This window comes from Pristis pectinata, chromosome 5 (assembly GCF_009764475.1).
Source record: "Pristis pectinata isolate sPriPec2 chromosome 5, sPriPec2.1.pri, whole genome shotgun sequence".
NCBI classification, from domain to species: Eukaryota; Metazoa; Chordata; class Chondrichthyes; order Rhinopristiformes; family Pristidae; genus Pristis; species Pristis pectinata.
In genome coordinates, this window is record NC_067409.1 from 39,973,636 (window position 1) to 39,991,994 (window position 18,359).

The 18,359-nt window shown below is 40.0% G+C and overlaps 1 protein-coding gene across 1 annotated transcript; it reads right to left on the minus strand.

Annotated features, from left to right (window-relative positions):
- Positions 1–325: 325 nt before the first annotated feature.
- On the minus strand, positions 326–18,079 carry zgc:110410 (uncharacterized protein LOC553618 homolog). Its single transcript, XM_052016200.1, is given in 10 exon segments — positions 326–996; positions 4,621–4,668; positions 5,826–5,869; positions 5,872–5,914; positions 6,002–6,089; positions 6,197–6,234; positions 6,811–6,901; positions 7,004–7,057; positions 13,630–13,708; positions 18,004–18,079. Coding segments are annotated over 10 exon segments (711 nt in total). The 3' UTR covers positions 326–846.
- Between the last annotated feature and the right edge of the window lie 280 nt (positions 18,080–18,359).

The window sequence follows — 18,359 nt, forward strand, 5'->3', positions numbered from 1 at the left end:
AGTTTTTTAGTCGTGTTGCATCCTTACTCAGAATGTGAATGTAACTGCTCAAAGTCCCTTCAAAAACTTTCCAGTTACCAGTTGCCATGGTTACCAGTTACCATGGGCTGGATTCATTTCTAAATCTCTGTGTTGAAAACTGATAACTCAGCTTGACTCTTAACCTATCAGTAAAGAACATGTTCAAAACTTTGAAAAAATACTGCAACAAGGCCATTCACTAAGCTATTTTTCTGTAAATTCATCACATATATCAAATTGTATAAAAATTAACAATTTTTAAAAATTGATAAATAGCAATTTTAAATGATAATTCAGAGCAGTTAATCTGAAGAATTGATCTTGATGTAAGAGGAAGAATCTGCTACTTTTGCATTAAGCACTTTTTATTTGGAAAATACATTCACTTTCACAAACCTTTCACAGTTCACAAACGATCATACTTAGGCACTTTTCAGATTTGCAGCTGTTACATTTTAAGGCTAATTTGTAATATTGTTAATTAGTAAACATGATAGAACAAACAAATGCTAATACAGTGTATTAAAATAGCAGGAGTTACGACCTTCCGTCTGCTTTTTTAAATTGTTTTCTGGAGAAATAGCTTTCCAAGTCCACAAGCCATTTGGTAACTTGTGCTGCATAATTGACATTTCAAACAGACATCTATTAATATTGATCTAATAAGAAAGATAATGGCATTTAGTTTCTAAGTTTACATATTTGTTGTTATGTTTCTCATTGATTATTTTACTGAGCCTTTTTTGTTGAAAGAAAAAAGGTTTCTACAAGAATGCATTAATGATCAATAGTTACATCTATTTGCGTAATTCATTCTTTTATTTCTTAACGACTCAGACCGATGATTTGAAGTATGAACAGGAAGATATTTATAATGTCAAGATAAAGATTCAGAGCTGCAAAAATGTATTCCTCAGGGTTGAGACTGTATCTGTGCTTTCCTCCCAGCATTAATTGTATGTCAATCACCAGGTACTAAAAATAAAATACAAGATGTATTATATTTGTAGTTCAACATGTTGTAAATGATGGATTAAAATAAATTCATTGGAGATTCCCCTTCACAGAAACCCTCTGTAGTAAATTAACCCTCCTACGTCTTTCGAAATGTTATAAGAGAAGGGTGACCTGAAGGACTTTGCAGGCAAGTGAAGTACTCTTGATGTATAATCAATGTTGTATTGTAAGAAATATAGTGCATGACAAGTCCCACAAACAGCAATGTTATTCTTAGGAAAGCTCAGAATGTATCCAACACAAAAACTATTTCTCTGCGTTGGAAAAATGTCGGAGATTAATGCATCACTGAGAAATCCAGCCAGAGCCAGGATCTACAGGTGGCTCAGCTGCACACGGGGAGGGAGGAGTCTAAGGGCAATAATGATAGGACATTCAAAAGTAAAAGCAAAAGACAGGTGTTTCAGCAGCATGGTTGCAGAACATTCCAGAGGGAAAGGGTAAAATAGCCAAAGGTTCTCCACATTGAAACTAAAAAGAGGAAAGAGATCCTAAACATGAATTTAATGAGCTAGATTGCAGATTAAGAAGCAGGAGTTTTAAAACTGTAATCTCTGGATTACTTCTGGTGCCATGTGCTAGTGAGTATAGGAATAGGAGGATAGAACAGAGAACATAGAATAGTACAGCACAGGAACTTGCCCTTCAATTTATGATGTTGTGTTGAACTAATTAAGCTAATGACGCCTAACTAAACTAATCTCTCTGCCTCCCCATGGTCCATGTGCCTCCATTCTCTGCATATTCATGTGCCTATCTTAAATGCCTCTATTATATATGCCTCCCCCCACCACCCCTTGCAGCGCATTACAGGCACCCACCACTGTCTGTGTAAACAATCTGCCCCGCTCATCTCCTTTGAAATTTCCCTTTTTCACCTTAAATGCATGCCCTCTAGTATTAAACTAGGATTGTTTTTTCTGGAGTGGTGGAGGCTGAGGGGAGACTGATAGAAGTTGATTAAATTATGAGAGGCATAGATAGAGTAGGAAGCCGATATCTTTTTCCCCAGAGTCAACACAATCCTAGTTTGTCCCACCTCTCCTTATAGCACATGCCCTCTAATCCAGGCAGCACCCTGGTAAATTGCTTCTGCATCCTCTCCAAAGCCTCCACATCCTTCCTATAATGGGGCAACTAGAATTGAATGCAATACTCCAGATGCAGCCTAACCAGAGTTCTATAAAGTTGCAACATAACTTCCTGACTCTTGAACTCGACCAATAAAGGCAAGCATGCCATATGCCTTCTTTACCACCCTACCAACTTGTGTGACCACTTTCATGGAGGTATGGACTTGGCCCCCAAGATCTCTCTGTACATCACAGATCCATCTGTACATCAATGATATTTCTCATTTGTGTTCACTAAGGATTAAGGACATTGTACATGGAGAATTTAGGTAGGGGGTCAAATTGTAGAGCAGGGTAGTCGTTACAAAGGGGGTAGGTAGGAGGCTTTAAGGTGGGTAAATCCCCGGGGCCTGATGTGATGTATCCTGGGCTACTATGGGAGGCAAGGGAGGTGATTACCATGGCTCTGTCAGATATTTAAATCTTTGCTGCCACAGAAGTGGTCCAGATAACTGAAGGACAGCAAATGTGGTACTTTTTATTCAAGAAGGGCAGCAGAGGTAAGTCAGTAATTATAGGTCAGTGAGTCTAATGGCAGGGAAGATTACTGGAAAAAGTTCTGAGAGACAGGATTAATCCATACTTGGAAAGGCAGGTTAAACAAAAGTAGTCAGCATGACTTTGTTAGGGGGAGGATCCTGTCTAACCAATTGGATTGAATTTTTGAAGAGGTAGCTAAATGTATTGGTGAGGGCCAGTTGCAGTTGATGTGGTCTACGTGGACTTCAAGAAGGCCTTTGAAAGCTGATCTAAAGGTTAGAGCTCACAGGATCCAAGGGAAGTTGCCAAATTGGATCCAAAAATTGACTCAGTAATAGATATCAGGGAGACGTTAGAGGGTTGTTTTTTATGACTGAAAGCCTGTGATCAGCAGTGTAGCACAGAGACTGGCACTGGGAGACCTTACTGTTTGCAGGGTTAATGATTCGGATGTGATGCAGGAGATATGATTTGCAGATGACACGAACATTGGTGGTGGTGTTGTTAGTGAGGAGAGCAGTCGCAGGCTACAGAATAATGTCGATCATTTGGTAAGGTGGGCAGAGCAATGACAGATGGAATTTAAACCTGATAAGTGCAAGGGGAAGCACTCTGGGAGGACTAATGAGGGTAGGACATACAAAATGGAATAGTAGAATATTAAGGACTGAAGGACCTTGGTGTACCAAGTCCAAGTATTCCTGAAGGTGGTAGCACAGTTGGATGAGGTAGTGAAGAAGGTATACGTGATATTTGCCTTCACATAACTGTAACACTATATTCTGTATTTTTTTTTACTACCTTGATGTATTTATGTATGGCATGATCTGTCTGGCTGGCATCAAACATAAGCTTTTCACTGTATCTCTCTAAACTTTATTTTATTTATACAGCACGGTAACAGGCCCTTACGGCTCAAGGAGTCCGCGTCACCCATTTAAACCCATGTTAACCTACCCGTACGTCTTCGAAATGTGGGAGGAAACCCATGCAGACACGGAGAGATTGTACAAACTCCTTACAGACAGCGATGGGAATTGAACCCGATTACTGGCGCTGTAATAGCGTCACACTAACTGCTACACTACTGTGCTGCTCAGTACATGTGACAATAATAAACCAATAAACCAACATTGCGATAAGAGCCGAGGTAGGGAGCATGAGTGGGACCGAAACAGAGACTGTTCCACAGTGAGACAGGCATAGCTTGTGCTTGCACAGGTCAGGACGTGAAGGAGGAGGTAAGAAGTCATATGATGTGGGGATGTTCAAACAGGTGGAGGAGGGCAGTGGTGAAGGGGACTGGTTGGATGTCCATTCGAGGAAGAAGTGGAGAAACCTCAGGCCATGACCGGGGTGGTATTTGCATCAATTCAACAAGAGTTATAGACACTGTTCATTGATACCGCACAAAGATAAGAAAATGCAGTGAAGGACAATAGTATATATTTAAATCATATTGCTGAACATACAAAGGAAGTATATTTCAAGTTCAAGCTGTAAACTAAAATCATTCAGGATTATGTTTCTTTAGTAATCAATCCCAAAAGAAAGTAGGATAAAGAAGCTTTAAATGTAAAAGCAAAATATTGCAGATGCTGGAAATCTGAAAAGCAGAAAAATGCTGCCATTATTCAGCAGGTCATGCAGCAGCACTGGAGAGAGAAATAGAGCCAAAGTTTCAGGTCAATGACCTTGCATCAGAACTGACACTATGGAGAGGAAAACCATAAGGAAGCAAACAGGAGCATTTAAAAATAAGAATTAGACAGCCAGAATATGGCCAAGAAGAAGAAGGCAAAGGCAACTGTGTTCACAGCACAATGTCTTAGCTACAACTTTCTCAATACAATGGAGCTATTTTACTGGGTGAAGCTGTTCAAAAGCCACATTTGTTTTACGCAGTTGTGTGGAAAAGCTACAAACTCTAAACTGTAAGCTGAAGAGACAAAGTCTTAGATATAATTACAACAGAAAAGACCAGTGTTCCTAATGAGGCATAAACTATCTGGAGCCACTGTAGGGAAAAGAAACAATTCAAATTCATATAATATTTACACCTTAGTTTTTGGTCATAGATACTGCGCACTAGGAAGTAGTGGGGAGAGTAGGGGTGCCTTCAAAGGGCTAATTTTTGCAGCTTTGCAATTCCAGCTTAGAGTTTTGCACCACTAAATGAATAATGGCAATTTATTTGCAGAGAGTAACAGGCTCCACTAATTTGCAATGGGTGATACACAGTCTGTGGGAGGGATCTAGTGAACTTTGTGCTCAAGCTCCTGACCTGTGCTCCTAGTTGGCAATACTCTTGTGTTTGGAGAGTGACTTGGCAAAGTGACTCATTAACTTGCATATTAATTTTATGTTTAACCATTTTTATCCTGTACATTCAGTTTTCTCTCATTTCTCTCATAATCAAAATTCCTGCTGAGATCCACATTATTCTCAGTATTTTAGAAGTCTAAATTTTATAGCAGTGGTTAACATAAAATTCCCCCTACAGTTCCATGGTTTATGAGCCTATTTCCATTATCCTTGTTGAATTATTTTTTCATAATTTTTGCTGTGGTATTTTGGAGATAATTGGCCAAATTCCAATGCTTTATAAACTACGCGTTGCCAAAATCTTTGGCACAATGCAAGGTCATGTGGTGAAGGTCCTGAATGGAATGGAAGCAGGCAGAGATAAAACATAATTTAAGTTAGAACAGGGAAAGAAAATAGGCTTGTAATAATGCAAAGGAATTAAAGATTAATTGGGCAAGTCTATTGTAAAATAGGTGCAATTCCAACATGGTTGGCTAGTATGTTTCCGTTGATATAATATTGGTACATAATTGGTCCCTGCTGATAGCATAACTGGATAATGTCACATTAGCATGGACCAAAAGGAAATGCTTTCCTTAATCAAGATCTCTAGATTCCTCCTGGACATAAACATTAGTGGTTAAGGTGAGCCAAAATGAAATCGCATTTGTTTTATCTTTCTAGAAGAAATGATCAAATATAGCACTTCGTGTTTGTAATTAAACCATGAAAAGACTGCAGCCATTTAAGTTGGCTCACAGTCGCCTGCATCAAGAGCAAACAGAGACAGACAATAAATGTTGGCCTTGCAAGCAGGTCCCTCATCAATATAATGAATAAAAACACTGGGTATAAAAAAGGACTTACATATGATTGTATTATGGCACACAAAATTCCAAATGCTAATAACACCAGTAGTATCACGAACAAATTCCACGTCCCTTGGTCAAATCCCACTGAAAACAAAACAAGTTCAACCATTCAGATTTCAGCAATGAGCAACTGAGCACAACAAAAGCCTGGTGCAGGATTGTAAACTGTACCTTAGTTTGCAGGGCAAATAGTGTCAGTCCAAATGATACAAATGCAGTAGCACCAACAGCCCACATCACTGCATCAGCATCATAGAAACTGAGAAGCAACAGAGACAAGAGTCATAATTTAAGTGTTTCAAACTGAAACTATATCCAAATCTTTATTGAATACAAAAGATGTTTCAAGCAAAATTAAAGACTTACACTGAAACTGCTCCCAACATCAATCCTTCCAGGATGGTCTATGGGTGAAAAGGATTAAATATCATGGATCTTGCTTATATAAAATTGAAATCAATTCAGTGGAGGCATTGCACCAGCCAACTTTATGGGCATTTAACCTGGCAGGTGAATCCCAGGGTGTGCAGTTTTGTGACAGGGATGCAGATACAAGGAACTGGATGAGACAGTTCACCAGATGGCTGGATTTGAATGCAGATTCAAGTACATCTCTCAAATAAACGTCAAATGAAAAATGTGACAAAATGGTGCTTATAAAGTGGGAAACTGAATACATTTCATTACTAGAATTAAGCCTTTTGTGTATCATTTCTTTCGTTCTGCACCCACTATCAATGGAAGGTACGGACTAGTTTCACCTGCAGTCCCACAAGAGTTTGACCAGATGTCCATTAAACTGATGAACTTGGCTGGAATCACCCAAAGGAACTCCTTCCAACTGTTGGAGCTGGATTGTGCAGTCAGCCAGCTTTCTGACTCAATTGCCTAACTGCGTTAACAAGCTGAACTAATAACAAACCACAGGGAAATGGCAACAACTGAAATATTATGAGTAACTATTCAATTTAATAACTTACAAATAATAAAAGAAGCACAAAGTTCCATGGAGTTTTACGCCGTACACCATCACAGCATGACAAGGTAATGATTAAAATGAAGATGGCAGGACTGCAATGGAGAGAAAGAGAGAGAGAGAGAGAGAGAAAAACACCTTAGAGATACCAAACATAAGCAACAAGAAATTAAAAGAGCTTCTTTAAAGATACTTACAACAGGGCGTATGTAAACCAGTAAGTTTTAGTTACCCATAAATTCAGGGCTGGCCTGGAAAATAAAGTGAGATGATGTTTATTTGAAGGATTGTTTATAGATTTTTGGAGAAGTACATGCTGCAAATTACTTATTAAACATTTGCTGTAGTCCCAGCTCCATCTCTTAATTGGGGACAAAATGAAAAAAGAGAGGTAAGAGAGTAGCTGTAGATAGAACAGACATGTTAATGATTCAGGTATGGGGGCCTTGATTGGAACCAGCTTTAAAAAGATGAAGAACAATGGAAAGTTGAGGAGACACGAATATGTATGTGGCTACACACATGCTTGTGCATACACCATATATGCACACAGAAATACACATGCATTTGATCGGCAAGAACTATTTTCTGTGATGTATGGGTATGACATACTAGAGGTCTAGAGTAAATGGTAAATTATTTAATGAAGAACAAAATGGCTAAATGGGAAAAAGTGATCGCTTGAAATAATGAGCCCATGAGAAATTTAAAGAAATAAAACGCATGCATAAATCCTGATGTGTGTATATTTTTATACAGGTTGCGAAGTGAAGAAGGGAAGCCAGAGAAAAAACTGTCAAAACAGAAAAGGCTCCAGTGTTCTAAAAATGATGTGCTTTCTCTCTGCAAGTTCATCGCCATACATTTCAGTGATGATAGTAGAATTTCTCCTGAAGGTCTTTAGCTAGATGCAGTTCCACAGCTGCTGGGCAGGCTGTGATACTTCCACCCTAGAGCCCTTGATATCTGCCCTGCTGCAGAAATCATGGTTTAATCATCCCCTTGTCTAACATGAATCACAAACACAATGAAAGAAAGGCTTGCCTTCATATAACACATATTACACCCCTTTTAGAATGTCCCAGTGTTCTTGTACTTTGGAAGGTCTTTTGAAGTGGAATCTCTGTCTTAATGTAGGGAATATGCTACATGCTCTTTTCAAACAAGCTTCTACTTCTTCTTAGGCCAGTGCCTCGGGGTCAAGAATGACTTGCTTTGTGACAAGTCTGAGATGTGGAAAGACACCTCTGTGCATGAATTCTTTCAGCACAGGGTGTCCACACCAGCTACCAAAGAGGCAAATATTGACAAAAGATACTGGGATAACCTTCCTGCTCTTCTTCAAGATAGTGCCAGGTGGATCATTTACGTCCACATGAGACAGCAGACAGGTGTTCAGTTTGAATATTTGTCCAAGAGGCAAAAGATCCAAGAGAGATTTCTGTGCTCAAGTTACTGGACTGCAGCTAGAACCCTCAGTATTCGGACTAATGACAAATAGCTTAGGCTTTGAAGTCAAGTTGCCAGCCATCAAACTAAATGCAGGATGAGAAAAGCTAATGCAAATAACAGCACAAAAGATTCATACAAACAAGATTTCCTCACCAGGAATAGAAAGCAAGCCACAAAGACCACAGCTCAATAACTGCTTGCTATGGGGAACAAATCTGTTCTATGAATTATATTGTGAGATTTCTTAGCAAGTACCCTGCAAAAACTAGGGAGGCAGGTGAACGACCAGCCATATCAGAAGCTGGTGCTTTGTAACTGGGGCTTTATGAGGCACAAGAGAGGGATGAACTTTTTTAACAGTTGTCATTGGTCAAGAGTACTGGGATGGATTGGCTGGAAATTGCAGATATGTTAATGCAGCATTCCTTAATCTTCACTCCTTAGTTTAGATCTATATCTTTCAGCAGTTTTTTTTGTAGCAAATGGTACAGGAGTTATTTATCCAATCCACGTAGAAAGATCTTGCTATAAACTACAGAGAAGGGTGCATCTAATGACAGAGAAAGCAAGTTTATAGAAGAGGAGAGCTTATGACTATACCAGACCAAAGGAAACATATATGAAATATCCTCAAGGAAAGTGTGACGTAAGACAGTTGTTCTCCAAATGCAAGCTACCATTAAAAATGGTGAATTATTATCCAAAAGCAAAGGGAGCATCTGCAGATGGAGATTCACCAACCCTGACATCTCAGAAAGACCATCACATTTTCCCTAAGGGAATACAACTCTAGTATCGCATACATACACAGGGCATGTGGTTGAAACTTGTATAAATTCTTGAAAAAACTGTTGACTACAAGCATGCGGACTTTAAAATGTTCAGTAGAACAGTTATTTAATGTTGTTAACTTGTCAGATGGTCTTATTTAAACTAATCTCAGAAAATCATATTGCTATTGATTTCAAAATGAGTTGAAACTCTCTGTCTGACCTTCTGTGGTCTGGCAACTCTCGTGGTCTGGCAGGTTTTGAATCTGGCACCATTAGTTTACAGAGAGGCCATCAGGGAAGCTGTATTAGCATTTTGCAGTAGCAAAATTTTTCCCAAGATTTGAGATGTGGAAAAAAATTTGCTCTTAAGGAATTTATGTGAAAAATAAATAAACACAAAATGTAAATAGAGGATTGAATTAGCTTACCAAGGATAATGTTCTGCAGGCTGCCAGTTTCACAGCGGGAGGCCACTTAAGGGACTTGCTTTGGAACCAGACAAGGCAATCTCTTTTATTGATACTTGCAGCTGACAGTTCACAGTGGGAGCCCACAAGGTTTGTGCAGAGTGAACTGGCAAGCCTAGGCATTTGTTTACATCGAGGGTTCCTGGGGCATTTTCTATGGTCCACTCATGTCCCAAGGGTGCTGGACATTATTTGTAATGCTGAATCATTGTGACACAACCAAACTTCCTATGTAAATGTTATGATTTATTTCAACAATTAGTCCTTTCCTCTAAATGCATGCACGCTCAAATATTTAAGAATTATTTAGTTAGAAAAATACTTGTCAATTTTAATAATGAACAAAAAAGGATTAATTCAATCAATTATATCTGCAGATTCTGTGGAAGATGAGTGATGTAAATGTTAATAAGGATGGGTGCCCACTGGTTGGCATGGATGTGGTGGGCTGAATGGCCTGTTTCTATGCTGTATAACTCTATGAAAATCCAAATTGGTTGGTCTAAGACAATGTGGCAAGTCTAATGTATCTATAACTCCTAGTTTATTAACTATATGGTATATCACAGGCAAGGAGTGAAGACTACTTGGTTAATTTCAAGGAATAAAAGTGAAAGAGTTAAGGTTCTTTGGTTTTTTTGTTACTGTACAATGATCAGGATTATTATGGGTGTTCAGAGACATTAAGTTAATGTTGATGAAATACTCATGATTTAGGGAAAGAGCAAGCTATCCTGAAGTAGAAGCACATAGAACAGTACAGCACAGGAACAGGCCCTTTGGCTCACAATGTTTGTGCTGTCCATGTAGCCGACTTAAAACTACGCATCTGCCTGGGCATGGTCTATATCCCTCCATTCCCTGCCTGTCCCTGTGTCTGTCTAAATGCCTCTTAAATGTTGCTACTGTATCTGCTTCCACCACTACCCCTGGCAACACGTTCCAGCCACTCTGTATAAAAGAACTTGCCTTGTAAATCTCCTTTAAACATTCCCCCTCTCACCTTAAGTCTATGCCCTATAGTGTTTGACATTTCCACCCTGGGATAAAGATTTTGACTATCTACCCTATCTATGCCTCCATTATTTTACATACTTCTATCAGGTTGCCCCTCAGCCTCCGAAGCTCCAGAAGAAACAATCCAAGTTTGTCCAACTTCTCCATATAGTTAATACCCTCTAATCCAGGCAACATCCTGGTGAACCTCTTCCGCACTCTCTCCAAAGCCTCCATATCCTTCTGTAATGGAGTGACCAAAACTGCATACAATACTCCAAATATGGCCCAAATAAAGTTGTATATAGCTGCAACATGACTCCCTGCCGTTTATATTCAACACACCAACTGATGAAGGCAAAGTATGCTGTCTGCCTTCTTTATCACCCTATCTGCTTGTCTTGCCACTTTTCAGGGACTCATGGACTTGCATCCCAAGATCCCTCAATACATCAGTGCTCCTAAGGGCCCTGCCATTTACTCTGTATTTTATATTCTTATTTATTACTCTTATATTTGAACTGCCAAAGTGCAACACCTCACACTTGGTCCAGATTAAACTCCACCTTCCATTTATCTCCTCATGTTTCCAACTGGTCTATATCCTGACAACCTTTGACAACCTTCCTCCCTACCCACAACTGTCACCATGAAATCATAAATCCCTGACAAGGCGGAACTCTACTGTGGCAAGTCACCAACACTGATAAGCATTCCTCAGAGCTAACTCACTAAGTAGAATGAAAAGGTCTTTGGTTTGATATCACCATATAAACTTAAACAGACTGAGTAATAGGAATAGGGTTAAATTAGTGTGATGTGTGATATTTATATCTATGAATGGCTTGGATTCTACTGGGTAGTGCCCAGCCATTCTGCACAGAACTGGAAATCGGACTGTGGAACTAATCAATGATGAGATTCCCCAGTGTTTACGCTGGGCAATTGGTCTAATCGCATCCTATGCTGTTCGAGATTTAGTACCCATGAATTCATTTACCGCAGTGGGGATTGTAGAGCTCTGAAGATGAAGGATAGAGAAGCTAAGTTCCTGTTTCAATTATTTGCAGCTTAAGTTTGTTTAACATTTATAGTTATTTAAAAGTACATTTAGTGATTTTGTTTCTTTTTTACTCATACTTTGTACATCAGAATGTTATTTTCTAACAAATTATATAATTCCCAAAATGTGCTGGTAGGTTAATTGGTTACTGTAATTGCCTCTGGGGTAGGTGAGTGATGGGAGATCGATGGGGTGGTTCATGGGTGCTGCAGGGAAGTGGGATTAATGGGATTGCCTTTAGAACCAACAGAGACTCAACAGGTCAAATGGCCACCTTCTTTGTCACAAAGAAATACAAGGAAAAATATATATGAGGAATCATTTTCCTTTCAATGAAGGGATACAACGGTAGATTGTTTCTATATATGGAAAGGAAGCAGCTGCTGAAGAAAGGTCCTTGACCTCAAACATTGACTCCTTTCTCATAGAAAGCTTCCTGGCCCGCTGAGCTCCAGCATTTCTGTTTTCATTCCATAAATTGACTACTCACACTTTGAAATACAACTGTCGCAGTCTAATTTTGAATACACTCTCCTCTCCAGGTAAGTCCAGCAGAGAACTGCAATCAAACCTGGGTGTTTTTGTTCAGTCCTTATGACTCAGCCATTCAAGCTGTTAAGAAGCTGTGGCTTTGGATATCTTTATTAGTCACATGTACAATCAAACACCACAGTGAAATGTGTCTTTTGCAATAGAGTGTTCTGGGGGCAGCCTGCAAGTGTCGCCACGCTTCCGGCGCCCAACATAGCATGCCCCTACCTGTACGTCTTTGGAACATGGGAGGAAAACCAGAGCGCCCAGAGGAAACCACACAGACACAGGGAGAACGTACAAACTCCTTACAAGACAGTGGCCAGAATTGAACCTGGATAGCTGGCGCTGTAAAAGCGTTACGCTAACCGCTACACTACTGTGCCTGCCATAGGGGACACTATTGTCAGATGAAGAGTTAATTTTTGAACTGTGACAGTTTTGTCTTGAGACAATTTTTACATTTGTATGGATTGGCTTTAATGGCCTTCTGCTACAGACGTGTCCACCAAACACTGATCCCTGCAATGGCTTTGTCAGCAACAGAAGGCAGAAAATCTGCAGCTCTTCCAAATTTGTATACAACAGGACTATCAGGGGTTGGCAGCCTAATTTCCTGTGGGTTCGGAGAGCAGAGAAACTGAAAATGATAGTTTTGGTTCTTCTCTTATTTCATCACATGGATGTGAAGGCCTGCTCTTTCAATCCATCTCCAGTTTCCCTTGAGCAGCTGATGAGGAATGGCTTCTTGAGTGGCCCATGATGTTTTCCCATAGTGCTGCCAGATGGAAAGTTTTAGGACTTTGGCCCAACGGCAATGACGAAACAATAAGAGATCTCTATGGGATGGTGTGTGAAATGGAGGGGGTGATATTCCAACCCACTTGCTGCACTGACGAGTCAGGTCGGTCGAGTGTTTGTGGGTTTGGGAGATGGAATAAAAAAAGGCTTGCTGACTTGTTGCAATGCATGTCACAGATGGTCCACATTACAGCTGTAATGTGCCAGTAGTGGAAGAAGGAAATGTTACTAATGAGATGGCTAGTGCATTAATTAATCACTCTAACTTGTCCTGGATGGTGACAAGTATTTCAATGCACTTGTGATAGATGGTCAAACAGCTTTGGGAAGTCAGGAGATGACTCACTCATCATGAACCTATTCTTATAGCTCAGCATTTTTGTGGCTGGCTCAATCAAGTTTCCAGTTAATTGTGACCCTCAGTGTGTTGCTGGTGAGGGATTCAATAATAGTGATTGCTATTGGATGTTAAGTGGAGGTCTGATGAGTTGCAAAGACTCTGGGACAAAATGGCCTCCTTCTCTGTCGTAAAGAAAATTATTGAATTATCATCAGTCATTACAAGACTCTTTCATAACAACAAAGAGGTTGATTTAAAAGATTCTTACGAGGAGTTATCACTATTGAGGAACATGATATCAAAATCTGGATAACAAAATTCTTCTAGTTTAACACAGTACAGATTACTATACAGCACTATCTCACATGTTGACATCTTTGTGAGTAAGAAAGATACTTACCAATAAAGAAACATGCAGATTATTGCTAGGGTCATCAACAATTGAACCAGTAATGTGAGAAACACCTTTCTAATGAAAGCTGTGGAAAGATTAAATGATATTTTCTATCAGTATTTTTTGGGATGAGTAAAAACTCTTTGAAGATATCTGTGTTTTTGTAAGGTGTTTAGATTCATCTTACATTCCGCAACTGCTCTCTCATCAAGCATTCTCCATTTCCTGGCAAACATTACCTTTCTCCAATAACTCTGCTCTGTTTTCCAGCTCAGTGGGATTGCACTAAGTTTTTTCCAAGTCTAATCTAATCATATCAGGACTTTTTCCATCAGTAGCTTCTCCTCCTGACCCTCTGCTGTTATTGCTGGAATCTGTTGGTGAAGTAATTTGTCTACATGGTATCGACATCTATATGTAGTGAGTTGATGAAATTCAGTTCTATCCCTCAACACCTCTCATAATCTCTCTACCAGCTCTGAGCTATTGGAATGTTTGTATGACTGTTGGACTCCCCTCCATTTAGCTTTGGGAAGACTAGCTCTTTGCCTTTGGTTCCCGTCATGAGCTTCACACCATTGCCAATGTTTACATTCTCCGCCTCTGAAGATGAATTGGACAACTTACAATCTTGCCGCTTCATTCAACCCATGGCTGAACTTCTAACCCCACTTCCTCCTTCACAAGGCAACTTCCTTTCACTTCCGTACAGTCTGCGTTTGTTCCAACAACAGTCCACCAGCCACTAAGATCTTCTGACGTGGCTGTGTCACCTCCAAACTCTCAGCTATTCCAACACCCCTCACTGGAAGCCACCGATCTTCCATCCTCCATAAACTACAGCTCACTTTAAGTCTTCTACCTCCACCATCTCCTGCTCATCCATCAAACAACTGTTCCTGATGACTGTTACTGGGGTACGTTTGCCCTCCCTTGAACACTTCACCCTTGCTATTCAGCTTTCCTATGGTTTCACCCTTCTTTTAAAGCCCTACAATCACCTAAAATTCCTTGCTGCTCTGCTTGTCCTCATTCAGACACCACTGTAACCCTACAATTGACACTCAAACCTTTAGCACACAGCCTAATTTCACAGGGTCATAGAGCTGTGGAGTCGTACAGCACAGAAACAGGCCTTAGGCTTTCACCAATATCCTTGCTTAATCCCAATCTACACTGATCCCAATTCCCCCCATTAGGTCCATATCTTACTATGCCTTGTCTATTTAAATGTTTGTCTAAATACCTCTTAAATCTGTTTCCACTACCTCTTCTGGCAAGGCATTTCAGATATCAAGCACACTCTGTGTAAAAATCTTATCCCTCAGATCCCCTTTAAAACACTTCCATCTCACTTTAAACATATATCCTTTTCTTTCTGACTAATGGGAAAAGATTTTGACTATCAGCCACATCCTCGGCTCTCATTATATGCTTCTATCAGGTCACCCCTCAGCCCTCCTTTACTCCAGGGAAAACAAGCCAGTCTGTTTCAATCTCTCCACATAACTAGTTTTAGTCCCTAGAATCATTTGATTTTCCATCTCTCCTCCTTTGCGAATGTTTAAAATTCATCTCTTGCCAAGCTTTTGGTCATGGCTCCTAATATCTCTTTCTTTGTCTTAGGACATAGAACATAGAACAATACAGCCCAGAAGAGGTCCCTCAGTCCATGATTTCCGTGCCAACCATGATGCCAATCCAAACTAATCCCATCTTCCTGCACGTGGTCTATATCCCTCCATTCCCTGCCTGTTCATGTGTCTGTGTAAATCCTTGTTAAATGTTGCAATTGTATCTGTTTCCACCACTTTCCCTGTCAGCACATTCCAAGCACCTACCACTCTCTATGCCTCTTAAATCTCCTCTAAGATTTCCCCCTCTCACCTTAAATCTATGTCCTCTATCTACCCTGTTTATGCTTCTCATAATTTTATATACTTCTATAAGGTCGCCCCTCAGCCTCCAATGCTCCAGAGAAAATAATTCAAGTTTGTTCGATCTCTCCTTATAGCTAATACTCTCAATACAGGCAACAACCTGGTGAACCTCTTCTGCACCCTCCCCAAAGCCTCCACATCCTTTCTATAATGCGGTGACCAGAACTGCACACAATACTCCAAATGTGACCAACCAAGTTTTATATATAATGGTGGGGCAGGCTTGAGGGGCATAGGGATCTATTGTTCCTATTCCCTTGTCTTTCTTCTGTTCACAATGTTTAACTGTTCACAACTATCCACAATATGTATCAATGATTTGGCTGAGGTGACTAAGTACAATATTTTCTGATGGTACCAAGCTTGCTGACTGTGTGGGTCGTGAGGATAAAGCAGAGAAACGTCAGTGGGGTAGAGACAAGCTAAGTGAATGGGCAAGGGCATGGCAGATAGGAATAGAGGGGAAAATGTGAAGTCATTTACTTTGGTAGAGAAAAAAGAAAATCATGTGTGTTTTTTTTAATTGGAGAGAGATTGATAAATGCTGGTGCTCAGAGGGACTTGGGTGTCCTTCTACAAACATTACAGTGAGGTAATGTGCTGGTACGGGCAAATAGTACGTTGGCCTTTATCACAAGGGGACGAGTACAAGAGTAGAGATATCCTTTTCCAATTGTTTAGGGCCTTTGTGAGACCGCACCTGGAATATTGTTTACAGGTCTGTTCTCCCACGTAGGGAAAGATATACTTAAGACAGAGAGAATCCAAAGATTCTCAGGACAGGTGGGGGGAGGGGGATTATCCTGTGAGGAGAGATTAAGTAGATTGGGTTTATTCCTTCTTGAGATTAACAGAATGAAAGGTGAAACAGGCAACACTCAGGGAGTAGAAGCAGGGATGAAAAGCTCCCTTGACGGGGAACCTAGAATTAGGGATCACTGTCTCAAATTAAGGAGGTTGGCTATCAAGACTTAAATGACACTGTAATGAATCTTTGGAATTCTCATTCCAAGAGGACTGTAAATGTAGAGCCACTGAATATATTCAAGGCAGGTTAATACATTTTGGACATTAAGAGAATCAAGGTGTAAGGGTTTGGTGCAGGAAAGTGGTGCCGAGGTAAAAGATTAGCAGGTTTTATTGAATGGTGGAGCAAGCACAAGGAGCCAAATGGCCTACTCCTTCTTCTATAGTCTTGTATGCCCTTGGATCTTTATTATGTCATATAGTTATTTATTTGTTATGTGACGAGGAAGCTGTTAATGATGAGAGAATTTGGGGGAGATGAGCTCAGAGCTGAGTGGTATTGCATTAAGGAGAAGGACAAGGAAAGGTAGTTTGGATATGGTCTGGCATTTGGAAAGGATGGAGCAGTAAAAGGTTCTTTATTCAACAGTGGAATATACTTCCAAAGGAGAAGCAAACAATGCCCGATTGTAGGGAATAATTAACAATGCTGAGGAGAAGTGGGGCACTGAAAGGCTGTTAAGTGCTGAAGAGTTGGAGGAGGAGGGATAGTGGAAATAAAAGGTGACTCTCATTCATGAGATGAGCCTTGTGAAGGTTGAGTAGAGGTGGAGGTATTGGGGAAATGAGGCAAAATCAGTTGAGGAGGAGATGAAACGTGACAAAGACTTCCTCAAGCGTCAAAGATGAGATTCAGGGACTAAATATTATAGCAGACAATTACTTGGTAGGAAAATGAGCCTGGAATGATCTTTACCCTCAAGCATGATTCTGAAGTAATAAAAAGACTATTCCATGGACTCCGCAACTTGATATTGTTGAGTCAGATTTGGTAATAGGTGGTGTGGCCAGTAACTATACTCAGAGTGTTTGAGTCCGTGGTGGTCATCCTTACACACAATAGGACGTGGAAATTAAGATGTCTCTGAGGAAAAGCAGGAGTGGAAGTTCATTTTTAACTTGTGGATTTTGGGAATGTTGTGACTAAAGCTAAAAAGAACTGAAATCGGTCTATAATCAATGCACGGTATGATATTATGATATACAATGGTAATTTCTTATTTCCAATTTAATTTCTTTTAGATCATTCTGACGTTCTTATCATTAGAATCATCATCAATAACACTTTCCTGTCAATACCAGAAAATGTCACAGAAGAAATTCCAAACATTTCCTTCCAATAAGTTTGGGCTTCACACCTGATATCTTAGTATGCATAACAAATTCAAGTCAAGTCAATCCTACAAGCAATCAAAATAATCATCCTGACACAACACATGAACTTATCAGTAATTTCAAGATGCATTTAGATTTCTATACACAAGTATAAATCATTTCTAGATCTACAAACATTTATGGTTTTTGGATGATTTTATACACTTATAATTAAAATTTTAACTATAGATTACATTGCTTCCTGATTTTAGCTACACCAAGTATTGCTTATCCATCAGGTTAAAAGAGATTGACTTACCTCTTCTTATGACTTTGTCTGAAAAGTTCTCTTCTGTTTCACTGGCAAATTCATTTTGGTACTCGGGGGGGTGCATCAATCCAGAGGTGCGGGGGGAGGCCCTGTGAAGACTTGATATGGTTCATTTGGAAGATGCCCCTGATGTGAGTTATCTTGGGGTGTATATCTTGGAGCAGGTTGTCCCTGCGGCAGGTAGACTGGATGGTAGTCCTGATAATGTCTTCCCGAGACTGCCCCAAATGCGATCCTGAATTGACGGTCTGTGCTGGGGGGATAAGCTGGTGCACGTTGTTCCATTATAATCCACATGTGACTTATTCTTTTCAATAGTTGGTTAATTGTTTCTCTAAAAACAA